Source organism: Micropterus dolomieu, linkage group LG04 (assembly GCF_021292245.1).
Source record: "Micropterus dolomieu isolate WLL.071019.BEF.003 ecotype Adirondacks linkage group LG04, ASM2129224v1, whole genome shotgun sequence".
Lineage (NCBI taxonomy): Eukaryota > Metazoa > Chordata > Actinopteri > Centrarchiformes > Centrarchidae > Micropterus > Micropterus dolomieu.
This window is the reverse complement of record NC_060153.1, coordinates 25,060,391-25,076,537: the sequence shown is the minus strand read 5'-3', so window position 1 is coordinate 25,076,537 and position 16,147 is coordinate 25,060,391. Positions and strand designations below refer to the sequence as shown.

The window sequence follows — 16,147 nt, the reverse complement described above, 5'->3', positions numbered from 1 at the left end:
AGCTTGTTAAACCCACCATCTCTGACTCAGTGGGAGGTGCAGAGAATGAATGGAGAAAGAACCACCACCCAATAGAAAGAGATCTATAACTTTTAGGTGTATTGAATCTCTATGTAATCAATAAAGGACGTGGTGATTACAATAAAGTGCTGCTACCTGCGGCAAATATTCTCTAATGCCACCAGTGCAGATAGGCTACATATTGTGGCTTGATATAACATAATCTTAGCATGACATTATTATCTTTTTTTAACATATTTTCACCCCTTTATTTACAACAAGCATTCATATTTGACACAAATAAGTCAAGACAAGTATTTTTATACAAATGGCAGTGTATTATTTCATAATTACAAATGTCAGATATGGTACAACAACCAGTGATACAACTTGTACAAGAATTAACAATGACTGCAGTGGTTGAACGACATGACTGTACAGATACAAAAGGAAAAATCAAGAAGTCCCAGGCCCCGTTTGAATACCAATAATGCATTTGTCATTCCTCCCTTCCTTGAAAATATCACCCATCTGACATATCTGGACAGAGGCGTGTGAAACCCCAGAGAAACTTCAGGCATTTATCGGTGGTTCTCCCAAAATTAGATTCAAGTGACATCAAGGAACTGAGGATCTCTCACTTCTAAACGTTGCTGGTGAGTATCATCCCAGTTTTTAGGGAGAGACTCACCAGCAGCGCCTTGGAGGAAGGCAGGAGAGAAGGTATGCTTGTATTCAAACAGGGCCAACTCAGCTGGTCACCTTGCCATTTATAAAGTTGTCCTCTGATACCAGTGAGATATGTTGGCACTAGAAGGTCATCATTTACATATACAAGGAACCTGAAGTATTACAAACCAATACATGCTTGAATAATAAAACGTATGTATTTTTTAAAACAGGCATTACAATGCACTTAGTGCGGACATTCAAAACTGTTGAGCTGTTTAAAGTTCCTTTATGTGAAGGAAAGGAATTTCTCTCAGAATGGACGGAATGATACAGAGATCGAAAAAAAGGCGGGATGTCAGAACTTAACTTGGCAATTGGCACATACAATAAAGGCTGACAAGTCTGTCTTTAGTAAATTTTTCATAACAGAACAAGTTGGATTTCCTTAATGTTGCTTTTGGTATCATTGGCAAAAAAGTTAAAGACACTTCCTATAGTCATTATCAAAACACACCATAGTGCAATGAAACTAAACAGAATGTGTACTGCTGTATGGATGGTATAAGAATTCAAATAATGACAGAGGCATGGCTGGCAAACAGTTTAGTTTCCCTGTGAGAATGAGTGAATGTGTGTTAGAGCTTAGTTACATATTAGAAATACATCATTTACAAGGTTTTTGAGGCTAAAGAGCTAAGAGGCTAAAATCTACATAGGCAAGAGAAATCTGCTTCAAAATGTGCCTGAGAGCAACACAAAAAACAAAAAAGAAAAGAAAACACAAAACTCAAGTGACAACAAGCCAGCAACAGCTAGATGCACGCGTTCGATTCCTGATTTTTGAAAATGGAATGTGCAACAGGGGACAACATTTTTAGAATATGCCAACTCTCCAAATTAGTTAACAACATGGGGAATTGCATGCGTACCATTTTAAAAGTAAGCGGTCTTGAATAGTTTGAAATTCAATTGAATGTGACATTCCTTAGATGATTTTGTACTATTGTATTGTTGTACTTCAATGCACTGGACTGAACAAAAGCTTTGCATACAGTGTAATATACACACACACACACACACACACACACACACACACACGCACACAGCTAACATGTCCAGATTGGGTATTCACAGCATTAAAACAGGTGGTGGGGAGTAAACAGCGACTGCCTCAAAAGCAAAATTCAAACGCAAAATGGCTTCAAATGTCTTTGAAATGCCGATGAGAACAAACAGTGAACATAATCCTGATTAGAACATGATGGGAAATGTACAGAATGTGTATTTGTTCATGACTGTTAACTTGGAAGGAAACACTTCTACAAAACAAAAGGGCACAGCAACTGTGGTTCTGCACGTGGTCGAGTGTTCCTGTACGAGGATGATGGTAACTCTGCAGGCATCATTTCTCTGTTCCTCCACGTCCACACGCTTACAAGCAACTGTCTCAAGTCATTCCTATGAGTGAACAACATACAGGATTTCAATGGTTAAAGGTGGGCACTATTAAGATTAATCTAGTACAAACACTGCTAAAGCCACAGGATTTAACTGGAGGTCTACTAGCAGGATATGTGGCCGACAGGCATCGTGCTATCTATGATCAACAGGCACAGAGGCCAAAGCAGGCTGTATCTTGACTCAGCGCAGAGGCTAATAGCTGCTGACAGTTGAATCAATGGAAGTTAGTTTGATGCAAAAGCGATTTGTTATCTAGATGAATGCCTTGTCAGCTGCAGTTCAAATCTGATACAGTGCCATTATTATCATCATCCTCCAACTCTGTGTCCAGTCAACTTGTCCTAGGCTTTCTGGTATACTAAAAGTTTGGGTGGCAAATTACAAGGCTATATATAAGGGAAAGGACTTCTTCTTCACACATGAAACAGGTTAATAGCGACCGGACACGTCAGGAAAAAACATAAACAACAAATAAAAGCCCGATAGTCCAACAAAAGAAGTAGAAAAAAGGATGAGGAATAAAGATAATTCACCTAAAATTGTTTTGCCTGAGTGAATAATGTAACAGACTTTGACTTAACAGCTGTGCTCCTGAAGGAAACACTGTCTGGCATCTGAAACTAATGTTCTGAGCATTTTGCAACTCATGAGAGATTTTTGGAGAGGTCCAGGAATGGTAATAATCTGGCCTTGTATTACAGAAAAGGCCTACGTAATATTTCTTGTATTTTAAAAGATTCTTTTTGTTGCACAAGATTGTCAGAAATAAATCCATGCCATCGCTGCTAGAATTGAGTTGGTACAGGCACCTAGAAGACAGTTTACCAGGCTAAGGGAAGGATGTAGATTACCACTTCTAAACCAACTTAAATGAAAGGGGCAGGTGGAGATCTGGGAAACATACAGGAAGGCTTAAGCAGCCTGACATAAGCACATCAATGTTAAAGTGGATTTATTTCCCCCCCCCCCCATATCATTTGAATCTATGCACTTCATTCAGATCTGCCTGAACCTTGAAGGGCTAAAGGATAGTTTAGGACCAGGTGGATCTGACGTGCTAACACTACATCACATTGGGCAAATCGATGGCAAACATACAGCACATGTAAAAACAAAAAGGCTTTATGCTACATTGAGAAAAATAAAAAGACTACTGGTACTGTGCTTCTTAAAAAAAACCCTCCCCAATACACATTATCCATACTCATTCCGAAAGAAAAGAAAAAAGAAATAAAAATGTAATGTATGCATTCAAGTGGTACTTTTATGGCTTTTTGTACAATACAACCTTTAGTGAAAATATACATCTAGACATAAATTCAAGTACAAATGTACAAAATCTTTAAACTCATACTTTTTTCTTTAATTATAATACACTTTTAATACAGCTCATAAATACAGGTCAACATTCACTGAGTTCCTAAGATTTGCGCTCGGTTGGAGTTTGTGGTGAAGTTCAGCGGCGAGGGGGGAGGGGGGAAGGAGGAGACAGGTGGAGGGAGTGGTTTAAAGTCGCGAGGGCTCTTCGATCTCGTCGTCGCTGTAACCGCTCTTAAAACAGACCTGGAAAGAACCAAAAGTGAGGATATGTCACCAACTTTAGCAACTTCCATCACTACGCCACTTCACGTACTCAAGATGTCGTCACGTTCTCCAGCAACTCCAACCTTGACACAACAAGAGGAATTTCTGTACTGCCCAAGCTGATATCCAGCATTTAAAAACACACAACTGTGAACATAAGATATGCAACCGAAGCAAGGGCATAGGTTTGGCAGCAAATCACAAATTGTGAAAAAAACTATGTAAATGTGCTATTTTAAATGTACCACCCCTACTTCAAATTATGTGCAACTTCCTTGATAGAGACCTGATAATTTTGTATTTATGTCTTTCCTACAAAAAGCTGCCTTATCTTTGTTTGTTTTACCTGAAAAACATGCAGAGGTAGAAGCGAGCATTGCTTGCAGTCTTTCTCTCAGGCTGAATACAGTTTCAACAACCTCCACCAATAAGACAGGGCAAACTGTATGTAGCCTTCGAGGCAAAATTAAGGGCGAAAAACATCCGGAAGCACTCACTGCTGCCTGTATAGCTTTTTGTTGTGAGCACATGGTCATAACTGAAGGTGACTCAGATGAGCATCTTGACATTTTTATTAACCCCTCACTCATCTTATCTGCATTTTGCCAGTATGAGAGAAAACCAAACTGACACTACAAAAGTGTCAGAGAAGGAGAAAAAGTCAGATTTTGAAAAGTGCGTGGGAAAGGTCCCCTCTGTCCCCAGTGGCGGTTATACACTTGAATTCAAGGAAAGTTCTAACATGTACAGAAGAAAATGAAAGGTCTCCGTATTAAACAAACAGGAGGAAGCTAGGGGAAATAACTTGTTAGATGCGTAGCTCCTGCAACCAACAAAAGAAAAAGATTCCTCATGTTAGGCCGTCTGAGATAAAGTGGCAACAGCAACAAAAGAATATGCAGAGGGCTGAGTTGTTTCTCAAGGAAAGAAAGGGAAAAAGAGAGGCCTTGCTCTAATCAACTTAAGCTTGGAATGACATACCTGGAAACAACCAATTGAACATTCAAATTTCACAGCGGTGTAAGAGGTAACATTTAGTACATGTTGAGTTGGACAAGGCCTGGAAAAACAAGGAAGGAAAGAAAGAAGGAAGAGAAGAAGTACCTTAGCCCCCACCCCCTCGGACAGTTGGCGGAGCACTAGCACTTGCCTCTCGTCTGAACAGGCGGTAGAAGAAGCCTCTCTTTGGTGGAGGATTAGGCCGGTTCACGTCCAGGTCTGAGCACAGCGTCCCGTCAGTCTCGTAGACGTTGATTTCTTTGAAGCACTCCATCTCAATCATCTACAAAAGGATGAGAGACCAAGTTATCTATCCTCCTGACTTCCTTAAGATTGTGGTGCTACAAAAAGCCTATGGGTCAGCGGGTGTTATTTATAACGCAACCCTCTCTACAGGGAGATGTTAAAGTATCCGCATAGATTAACTCCCCACCTTGGACATATTTAGTACTTTGACTCATTCACATTTAAAAGCATTTACATAATTTTATCATTCTACATTACTCATAAAAGGAAGCTATTGTTCATTAATGCAGGTATGTGACCAGTGCAGTACTACGTTGTATCTGCCTGTTATGGGACTGAACGATGACATCATCTCAGTGGCTTGAGCCTGCAGTACCTCGTTCTGCCACGGGATGGAGACACTGCCTGTGACAAACTTGTGGTAGAAGTCATCGTCCGTGGGGTCAAGGTTCACGCCTTTGACGGTGGAGAACTGCTCAATGTCCAGAACGTCTTTACAGTACACCGCCCGAGGCTGAGAGAATGACAGGGAGCGAAGAGAAAATATAAAATATGTCTGGATGAAAGGGGGTATACTAAACCTGAAATACTTCAAAGTCAGATGGTTATATAAATACCATGGAAATTGTAAAAACGCCTGAGGACTCATTGCTGCTCTGTTTGCCTCAGTGTGGCCCTACTGACCTGAATAACCCAAAATAGAAACGCAGATAACACTATCTACTTTCAACTATTGATTTAACCTCTCACGTCAGTCCCTCTCTACCCTCACTCAGGCTATGATTCTCTCTATGAACAGCTTTACCATCGTAGGCAAAAATCTATGAGCACAGCAAACAATAAAAGAAGAAATGTTTTGTCGAGACACATTCATCCAGGCAATCCATAGTTAAACATATTCACACTGGAGAGTTTCCTACGATGACCACAGCCATCTACAGTGCACCATTAAGTAGCTCCGCTGAAGGTATTAGTGATGATAATCATATGACAGGACAACTCTGCTTTAATTTGCTATAGAAAGCATGTTTTCCATTTTGTCAGCCAGTTTCGAATTTCAAATGACGACACTGAAATCACACCCATGGTTCTCACCTCCCCCGCTAGCTACCATGATAAGTATCTTATACTGGAAGTGTTTGTTTACTTCTGACAATGGTATTTCCTGTATGCTGATTTGCAGCTCGCCAAGGTTTCAGCAAGCTGTGAATGGAGTCCGCACTCAACTGTGCGCACTGTGAGTGTTCGAGTTTGTGTGTGTGTGCTGTTCTTACATCGGGGCTGAAGGGAGGGTCCAGTATGTTGGCCTCCAGCCGTTTGAAGTTGATGTTTCTGAAGATGGGGTGCTGCTTGACCTCTATGGCCCCTCGACCCTGGCAGCCCAGGCGCTCCTTAGGGTCCTTAGCCAGGAGCTGACACGCAGCAGGAGGAAGAGGAAGAGGCGGAAGAGATTTAAACAGTGGAACTCTCTAAAAAGTGTCAGCCTGAATGGCTTTGGCTGATCATAACTTAATATATTTCGGATTTCTCATAAAACAAACTTGTATTTAAGCCCAGTTCTCTATCAAACACACTAAGAAAGGGAGGGCGCTCCTGTGATGTTGGATAACTCCTGACAGTTTTATGACTAATCCCTGTAGGTCAACGTACACACACACACACACACGGACGTCGTTTACATGTAATCCTCTTGATTTATGTATACGACCCTACTTAATCTAATAAAGACCAACACAAATCCATACACTCAGGGGTTAATGCAGCACCATCATGGATAGAATTAGAGAGCGCCATATCTGTCTCTATGAGAGCCTCTGGATAATATTACCCACACCACCTACAGTCCAGCAGGCTTATGAAGTGGATGAGTGCTGTTTAGTGGTTTGGCTACTAGTGACACTCACAGGCCCTATTGTCACCCAAAAGATGGTTGCTTTCACAATCAACAAACCAAACCAATGACTTCTCCTTTTTTCACCACATCTCTCTCTCTCTCTCTCTCTCTCTCTCTCTCTCTCTCTCTCTCTCTCTCTCTCTCTCTCTCTCTCTCTCTCACTCTCTCTCTCTCTCTCTCTCTCTCTCTCTCTCTCTCTCTCTCTCTCTCTCTCTCTCTCTCGCCCAATTTACACCAGGGTTCAAAGCAGACTCTCACTTTTATTTTGGGCTGTGGTAATAGCAATTCCCCCCCCCCCCCTTCCTTATTATCTTTCTGCCATTTCTAGCTGAAACCTCTCTTCTCCTCCCCCCACTCCTCCTCTCCCTGGGGAGTCTTTGAAACTGCTGAACCTCGGGTCAGAATGTTCCACTGCGTCACACAAATAAACGTCCCGTCCCCTACTGCGCAGAGGCAAAGTGGCTCAGTGGCTCCCTCTTGGAGCAAAGAATAGTGAGATTGTTGAAGACAAGAGGTGAAACACAGATGGGGAAATTTGAAGTTATAATAAACAACAGATCTCCTTAAACCTGCACTAATTAATATTTTGTTATTACCATATTTTAGCGTGTTAACAAATTCACAGGATTTTCACCCAACTCTGCGGTTCCCGTTAACTCTACAGAGCAATTTAATATCCTAACAAGTTTGCCATAATTTGTCAGTGCTTGGTCTACTGCCCCCAAGTGGCCAAAAAACAACTAATACAGATTGAAAGTAAACTACATTTGTTTAGAAATAAGGTGTATTTAAAAAAAACATTCATAATGGAGTATGGAATGGGATTAATTCAACACCACCCTGAACAGGTCAAATAAAAACACTAAAAATGATCATGCTACACAATATTATCTAATCTTGAAATAGATTTACAACACATAGTTCTTCAATGGCCCTGTGATGGACTGGCGACCTGTCCAGGGTGTACCCCGTTACTGTAGTAATATAAACTGGTTCATATAATTTATCAACATGGACTTATTTTGTTGTCACCTCCATCCCCAAACTCTCACCTGTCTGCAGATGTCCTTTGCCTCCTCTGAGAACTTATCAGAGTACTCCTCCGGGTCCTCGCGCACTCGTCTGTCCACCTCCTCCCGCTTGACACGCTCCTTGCGCTTGCGGAAGGGTGACTGGCCCTGTATCATCTCAAAGATCAGGCAGCCCAGCCCCCACCAGTCCGGGCTGACAGTGTAGCTCTCGTTCTGGATAACTTCGGGAGCTGAGGCAGGGAAGAGGAATGAGAAAAGAGCGGCAAGTAGGAAAACTGTCAGAGGGGTTTTCAATTTGAATCAAGTGGAACTGAGACAGTTAATGAAGTTCTTAAAGAGCACTAGAAAACTGAGATTTGTCCATAGAAGGTTAAGGAACGGTAATGTGTGAAAGGCTGGACTAAAATATGAGGTAGAAGAGGGTATCAGAGTTACCCAAATTCTTACCCATGTATCCAACAGTGCCTACTCTCCCTCGTATCGTCTCTCCTTCAGGGATTTGAACAGCAAGGCCCAGATCTGAAATTCGGATGTGTCCTAAACAAGAACCACAGATTAATAACAAATTAATAACTGAGAATGTGTTGAACTTTGTTTTTAATACGTTTCATTTCAGACAGAGAGTTGCAGCCACAGTGCCTCGACTAAAGTCATGTTGCACTAAAACTATCTTTTATGATTAAAGTGTGAAAGAAAGAGAATGGGAGAAGTAAGGGCTTAAAAGAAACATGGAGGAGATTCATCCATCTCAATATAAGACCACATAACAGAGAATAGATGATATGATAGTAAGACTCAGAGGGAAGAGCGTGATGTGAAGAACTTGTGTGAAGACAGGGGGAGATAATGCAGTTGCATATTATAAAGTGGACTATTTCCAAGCTGCTTGTTAGTCTTGTGCCTTGTGTGGTATGGGTTACATCAAAAAACTGAAAAACAAATAATATTCTCTAGCCAAGAAGCGTGCCCACATATTAGCCCACTCTGGCTTGAACTGAACAATAAGAAAAAAACAACAACACTGGAACATACCACGATCATCCAGAAGGATGTTTTCAGGTTTCAAGTCCCTGTGAGAAAATAAAGAACACATTAGGGAGGAATTCTGTTGATTTTGTGCTTGCATAAAAATTTTACTTACATTTGAGTAAGAGGATATAACAATACAATCCTGAATAAATATTTGTATCCTTTATTAACTTGTCATTTTGTTGACATTTCATTGTCTTTTATTGCCCATGTGCTTTCTGTTCTTCAGCTTCTACAATCTTTCATGCGGATTAATAGATGGCTTATCTACACACATATCTCTATTTGCTTTATTTGTTATCTTGCGTTATTTATTCTAGTATTATTATTTATTCTAGTGTTTTTTTATTGTTATTTTAACCCCTTTTAAGCCAAATCATTGTCTTTTCTAATGTTTGTGAAAGGTGCAAAAAAAAAAATCATTTATTATAACAGCTTTAAAATTTCAATGCTGGGGCACTCGGAATTGGTAAGTAGTTTACTGTAACACATGCAGAGATCAAGGAACACTGTGTTCAAATGACTGCATGGGCCATGTGTGGTGCATTTGTCCTCTAAGAACATTGGTGTTTAGGTTAGCATTACTCTGAGGCTCCATTGAGTGTGACAGGTGCATGACACCTCATGGAAATCAGGATGCCATTAATCCAGTGTCACTTCATCATCCAGGACTTTCTATTTGCACCCGTCCCAATCTTATGGAACATTAAACCGGAGCTGAGACAAATAGTCAGTCTGTCTTGCATTGGTGAGGTTTGTCAGGGATATTGCACTGATTTAGTACTGCACTTTCATAACGTTTGGGGACTTGAATGGTCAAAATCCAAGCAGAAGAAGCTGAGATATCCTGACTTTTAGCTCTTAGTATGGGTCAGGGTACAAACTGTCAGATGCTACATTTCCCATGATGCAACTGGGTAGAGTCTTTATTAGACCTTCACTGCCTGATAAAAACCCACTTCTTTCTTTCAACTCCACAAAACACAGGCTTTCTGTCAAATAAAGTCAATTCTCAAGCCGATTTCGAGATAACCCAGAAACATGAGGGTTATTTTCTCAAACTTTCTACAGCTCCCTTTAGATCCACAATAAATCATACAATGGTGTATAATACTGTCTTGATATGTCTTATTATGCGACAACATGGACAATTTTTTGGGACAATAAAGATGGCAGATACAGTTTCTCCTAATCTTCTACACAGTTTCTCCTAATCTTCTACCGAACCTGTAGACTATCCTCTCACGGTGCAGGTCCTCAAGGCCACAGCAGATCTCAGCAGCGTAGAAGATGGCCCTCTGCTCGTCGAAGCCCGAGTTGCCCATGTTGTAGATGTGGAACTTTAGGTCTCCGCCGTTCATTATGGTTAACACCAGGCACAGCGCATCCTTGGTCTCGTAGGCATATGCTAGACTAACCTGGAGAGGGAGGCAAATTTGGGGAAGCGGTAACGAGGGAGGTGAGGGACCAGTCAAGGAGTCGGTGCAGAAGAGGACATGAAAGGGGGGGGGGGGGGGGGGGGGGGGGGGGGGGGGGGGGGGGGGGGGGGAGCAGTGGTAAGAGACAGGGTGGCTAGAGGAACATGATTTTTTCATTTGGTTTGTTTAATGACCCAAATAATCATACATTATCCCAGATGGAATGTATACAAAGACAAACAAAGACAGATATATCACAGATACTGAAAACCAGAAGCTTCTTCTCCGCATTGTATTGCCTCAGCTCCTTTGCCTCTAATCCCAACATCTATCTCTCTTTTCTCCCTTCATTCCCACCAGCCTCCAGCTCTCTCCCTTCCTCCTCCTTCTTCTTTCCCTCCCTGTGGGTCAGTGACACGCAGGGTATAGTGCGTGTGTGTATGTGTGTGCATGTGCTGTTGTGTACAAGCAGGATGTTGCTGCCATCAGGAGGAATTCCATCTGCTCCCTCAGACTACGTAGTCAGAGACGGACCACAAGAGGGGATGGGAAAAATTCTTATAGGGCCAAGTGAACAACACGCACACATACACATACTGTACCCTAAACAAACACACACGTGTGTACTGCAAGCCAAAGCAAACAGTTGCGAGCTTCCAAAAATCACGATTATTCATCAGCAATGGACAAACTGAACTTTGCACCCCACGGAACAATGCCTCTCACAATGGTCAGAATTGTTTTTAAAATGTATAAAACATTATAAGAGGATATCCAAAAGCCTCCCAATAATGAACAAAACTCAACATAATTCAATTGTGCAATTAAACTTTTCACTAATGCCCGACATCTATGCTAATGTCATAAATCACAGAAATGAAGAAAACCTAAGGCAATCTGCTTACTGGAAATGGCTTTACTCTCAAAAGGAGGTGAATCATAACATCCGCTTCATCTCCCCCTGGAGTTTAATCTTCTCAGGTAATGGACGGGACAACTGGTGAAAGTTGGTGTTCACTTGTTCCTTGACCAGATATTTAGATCAGATTTAAATCACTGATTATGACCCCATAATTAACTTTTAATACATTTTTGTAATTCTGTATTAAGACAACACTAAAAACAGTCAGAGAAGTCTGACTTGTTTCAATTCTTTAACCATTTTATCGTACTGGCATCAGTTACAAAACATTTCAAATGATAACCAGCCAAATTCTGCATCAGACTGAGGTAGCGCTACCTTAGTCTCACCTAGAGACTTTAGAACTGGGTCACCCTGCCCTGTGTCTCACATAGGCCTACACATATACACACCCACACAATGAATATGTGGATGGGGTTATTGGTTAAAACATACAGTAAGCTAGCAGTATGTATTGACTAATAGTATGATGCACTGATAAAAAAAAGGTAAAGAAGAATAGTGCGAGAGAGAGAAATGAGGGGTTTGAGAGAGCACTTGACTCTTCTCCTTGCTACTGCTGTTTGGTCAGTGTTGCTAGGAAACAGAGCTGCTCTCGTAGGTAGAGAGGCACATGAAGAGTCATCAGTTCTGCCTGCAGCGCAGAGAACGAACACACACACACAGAATCATTTGCCAATCCCAGGTGACAAGAGCTGCAAGTCTGAGGTTCTGTAACAAGCCCACTCCAGCCTCTGTGTGTGTGTGTGTGTGTGTGTGTGTGTGTGTGTGTGTGTGTGTGTGTGTGTGTGTGTGTGTGTGTGTGTGTGTGTGTGTGTGTGTGTGTGTGTGTGTGTGTGTGGGCATGCGCGCCCATACACATGCTTCTACCATGACTCACTCAAAACAAGGATGCGCAACATAGCTCACGCTGCATCAGAAACCGACTAATCCAACACATAGTACAACTCAAACACAACCATTAGCTTCAAACGGAGAACATCGAGAGGCTTTGAGGCTGTGCTCCCTTACAGTCCAGCTTACTGTACTACAGATCAATATCACAGTTCTGCAGTTGATCAGTAGGACACCGTGTTCTACAGGATGTATACATACAAAGTACACGTCGCACACAGACCTGAAATGAACATGCTTATCCCTCTAGCCCCTCCTCGCCATGTTCCAATGAACACTTGCTGTAATTTTCTTGTCTTTGGAACAATCTTTTTTTCTTTTTCTTTTTAGAGAAACACAACACTGAGCCAAAGCTAAGTTTTCTTTTCCTGCCTGAGCACCTGAGTTGTGTTTGAGCGTACAGTTGGACAAAATGGAAAGAGAAGCACACATCACTAGTTTTCCAGCTACATTTGACTCCTGCATGTGTAGTCAACCAAAGTGGCACTGTGCATTGACAACAGAATAAAAAAACATTAACACAGACAGACACACCAGGAACATGTATAATGTATAACATGTACACAGTGTGGGGTAAAAGGAGTGGAGAAATTTGTGCACTGACTAGTGCTACTCACTAGTATTTTATTAAAGAAAGTACCAGCTAATAAAGCTAATCTTCCTGATTTCAGGTGCATTTCAAGCGCTGCCATTATAGAAACTAAAAGAAAGTAAATTATACATTCAAGGCTATCATTTTAACATCTTTCTTATATCTAATTTATGACCAATACTGATATCTCCCTTTTAAAAAGGTCTTCAACTGTTCCTATAATGTATCATCTTACATGTTAATGGCCTGTCAACTGTAAATGTCTGCCCTTCAGTACAGCATGGAAGAAATGAAAAGCTAGGTGACTCCCTAAAAAGCGTTCAAGCTTAGCATTACAGCGCCAGCCAAAAACCACCGCTTACTCATGACTATGGCTCAGTTTATGAAAATCTCCATAGGAAAATCAGCCAAGAGCAATGCCGCCATTAAGAGCTGGATGCACGGTGGTACGGTGGCAGGGTAATGATTTTTTTTATTTTGAGCTGGCACACATGCTCTGAGCAGGACACTGTACGACTTTCTTCCACATGCTGTTGCTCTTTTATGAAACTTAAAATGTGCCACAAAATTCCAACAAAATTCTATGTAGCTGGCTTGCAAGAAAAAAAACCATATTGAGCTCAAGGGATGAGTGTCTTTAGAGGGTACTGAAGCCCACTTGATTTTAATGCAATTTGTGGCATTCTAGCCAAAGCAGAACAACCAAATCAGTATTTCACCAATGCTATTAAAGGAAACCAGTTGTTACGAGACCAGGAAGAGCAGTTGTATTATAGCCTCCTGATGACGGAACCTGCAATGCTTTCATGAAGTTCTTTGGAAATTGTTTTTATATTGTTCTATAAACGGTGCTTCCTCAGAATTGTCTCTGAAATCTGAAAGTTCCTTAATTTCATACTCAAGTTCCTACTCTGACATGCACTTTTAAGTTGATCAAAGATATGTTTGTTCTAAATCATGTCCAAACAATTGATATAGGCCTCAAATGAACTCCATTGAAATTCTGAAATGTGGACACAAGGCATCTAGATGAACCCTGCACGTATGATTAATAACGTAGTTATCCTTATCATGTCCTTGGTTTCGTTTTCGGCTGATTGTGTGCAATCAAACAAATCAAAGTTATCCATCCATCATTGTATTCGGGCTATGTGTGACAAGAGAGGGTGTAGAGGTATGTGTGAAGGTGTCCGTGTGTATGTGTGCGTGTGCGTGCGCGTGTTATTTTCCCACCGCCCGCACCTGTCAAAAAGTACACAAATATAAAACTATCAATCTGTATATTTGAGGTTTAAACACCACTGCATCAAGAACATAGCAAAACAGATGTCAATCACATGTTAAAATACATTCACTGATGATTAAAAGGCCAACAGTATGATTCAAATGAAAACCAGTTTGGCATGTTTGCACAGGCTAAGTAGCAGGGTTGTTACCAAATTTAATGTGGATTACTTTTTCTATTACTTTTTGCACATCCTCACAAAGTGCCCTGCAGTGTGCGATCACCTGCAACTGGCCAATAATATCACGTGACTTTTTATTTTTTCCTCTTTTGCAGGTTTTATTCAATCACATTTCTTTCCACTGCATGGCGCGGACGTCATTAAACAAACAGAACTCGAGTCACAGCAACTGTCCTTAACAGCTGATTGGCAGCCTTTGCAAACACGCTACTCATTTTCATTTGCAGGATCCTGGAGCCATGACAAACAATGCTCTCAACATACATTACGCACACACACTCAAAAACACAAACAGGCAGCAAGACAGACAAAACAGGTACAATTCTGTTGAAAGGTTGAATAAGAAAAAGGTAGTACTTACTACAAAACTACTGTTAACTTTTTCTAAAATGCGTTTTTCGTTTAGTGCCATTGCTTCACCTTTTCTTTTCTTCACTCGTTTCTTTTCCAGCTTTTTACAGGCGTACATCTTACCGGTGGCACGTACTTGGCAGGCACAAACCTGGAAAACAAGGAAACATGATCACACACACACAAAAAACCCCCCAAAAAACCCAAAACACTTTAAAAGTGTAACTAATGGACGTTAATATGTCACACCACACATTACATCACTGGAGTGGATAAACATAAACAGAGCTGCAACTGTTAAAGGTTACTTGTGGCAACTAAAATCATTATCATTAGCATCTCATTTTACAAACTTGCTGTGAACATAATCTTGGCTCAGTATCGATCATAAAAACTTTAATAACCACAACATGACTGTATACAGTCAGTTATTTCAACTTTACTTCTTGATTGCAATTACACTCACCTCGCCAAATCCACCTTTTCCTAGTACTCTATAATGTCTGAAGGTATTTTTGGTTACTGGTTGCCTGCAGGGATGGAAAGAAGAAAGAGAGAAATGATAAAGAGAGAGACAAAATGAGATATAAAATAACTGATTGGTTACGCCATTCTCTCAGGCCACGTGATGCTGCAGACAGAGTAATGCTCCAACATATTATAATCCACCCTGACGACTGCTGTTTTCACTCTGCTTCGGTTACCCAGCCATTATGCAAAGCATCATCAATTATTTACCACTCACGCGGAAACAGTGATTGACAGCACCACCTTTGTGTTTCAGTGCACCTTTCCTGCTACTAGTCTGTCCATGTTTTCTGTTTGTCCATATTTTGTTTGTTGTATGCTATCTATTAACATAAGGCTCTTGATCCTTTTTTTAATATTTATAAATAATTTACTTTATTATCTGTACTTTTAGAAGAGTGGAATAAATGATGCAACCATGAACTGGAAATACTGAATGTGCATGAGCTCACAGGTATCATATTATTATGTAAGAAAACGGGATGGTTTGCATGTCTGCTTTACCAAGTGTGTAATCTGCAGTGACTACCCACCTCTCCAACCATTTCCACTGCAGGAAGCGAGAGAAGTACATGGAGTCCTGGTAGGAAGAAAATGGAGCTCCACTCAGATAATCACGAACTATTCTGTAGGGGAGGGAGGGAGGGAGAAAGAGGGTTGATGATCATTTAATAACAAGGTAATAAGATGTAACAATGTACATGTCACCAGAAAAAATAGTTGATGCGTATGAAAGATTTCTTTCCAAATCTTTCAGACAGACGAACGGACAGCTGGCCTGCGTTCCCTTTTAACCTTTACAATGACTGCAAACACACACATCCTCTTTATTGAACTAACCCCTGAATCACATATGTGTTCATGTCTGCGTATGTGTGTGTTTAGACACCGCCAGCTGTGTTACGGTTCAAAAGCGCACTGTGGAAAGACTCAGATACTCCAGCGTGAAAATTAATAAATGCCTTTGAACAGAGACATTCCACCGAAACTCAAACCAGGAACATACGGGATTCTGGGAAAACCGTTTTTTACTGACCGGTGGGAGTGGAACATCCAATCT

General features: G+C 41.0%; 1 protein-coding gene across 2 annotated transcripts in view; it reads right to left on the bottom strand.

The window, feature by feature from the left end:
• Positions 1-305: 305 nt before the first annotated feature.
• Positions 306-16,147, bottom strand: part of grk4 (G protein-coupled receptor kinase 4) — a 43,799-nt gene continuing 27,957 nt past the window's right edge. The window contains exons 6-16 of one of the 2 annotated variants that reach the window (XM_046046819.1): positions 15,621-15,713; positions 15,026-15,089; positions 14,570-14,710; positions 10,144-10,334; positions 8,920-8,957; positions 8,335-8,424; positions 7,909-8,117; positions 6,237-6,374; positions 5,339-5,476; positions 4,822-4,999; positions 306-3,696 (exon numbers count right to left, since the gene is read on the bottom strand). In XM_046046819.1, coding sequence (XP_045902775.1) covers positions 4,823-4,999; positions 5,339-5,476; positions 6,237-6,374; positions 7,909-8,117; positions 8,335-8,424; positions 8,920-8,957; positions 10,144-10,334; positions 14,570-14,710; positions 15,026-15,089; positions 15,621-15,713 — 1,279 coding nt within the window. In that variant the 3' untranslated portion in view covers positions 306-3,696; position 4,822. The remainder of the gene's footprint in view (positions 3,697-4,821; positions 5,000-5,338; positions 5,477-6,236; positions 6,375-7,908; positions 8,118-8,334; positions 8,425-8,919; positions 8,958-10,143; positions 10,335-14,569; positions 14,711-15,025; positions 15,090-15,620; positions 15,714-16,147) is intronic. The other variant, XM_046046818.1, reaches the window with a different exon arrangement.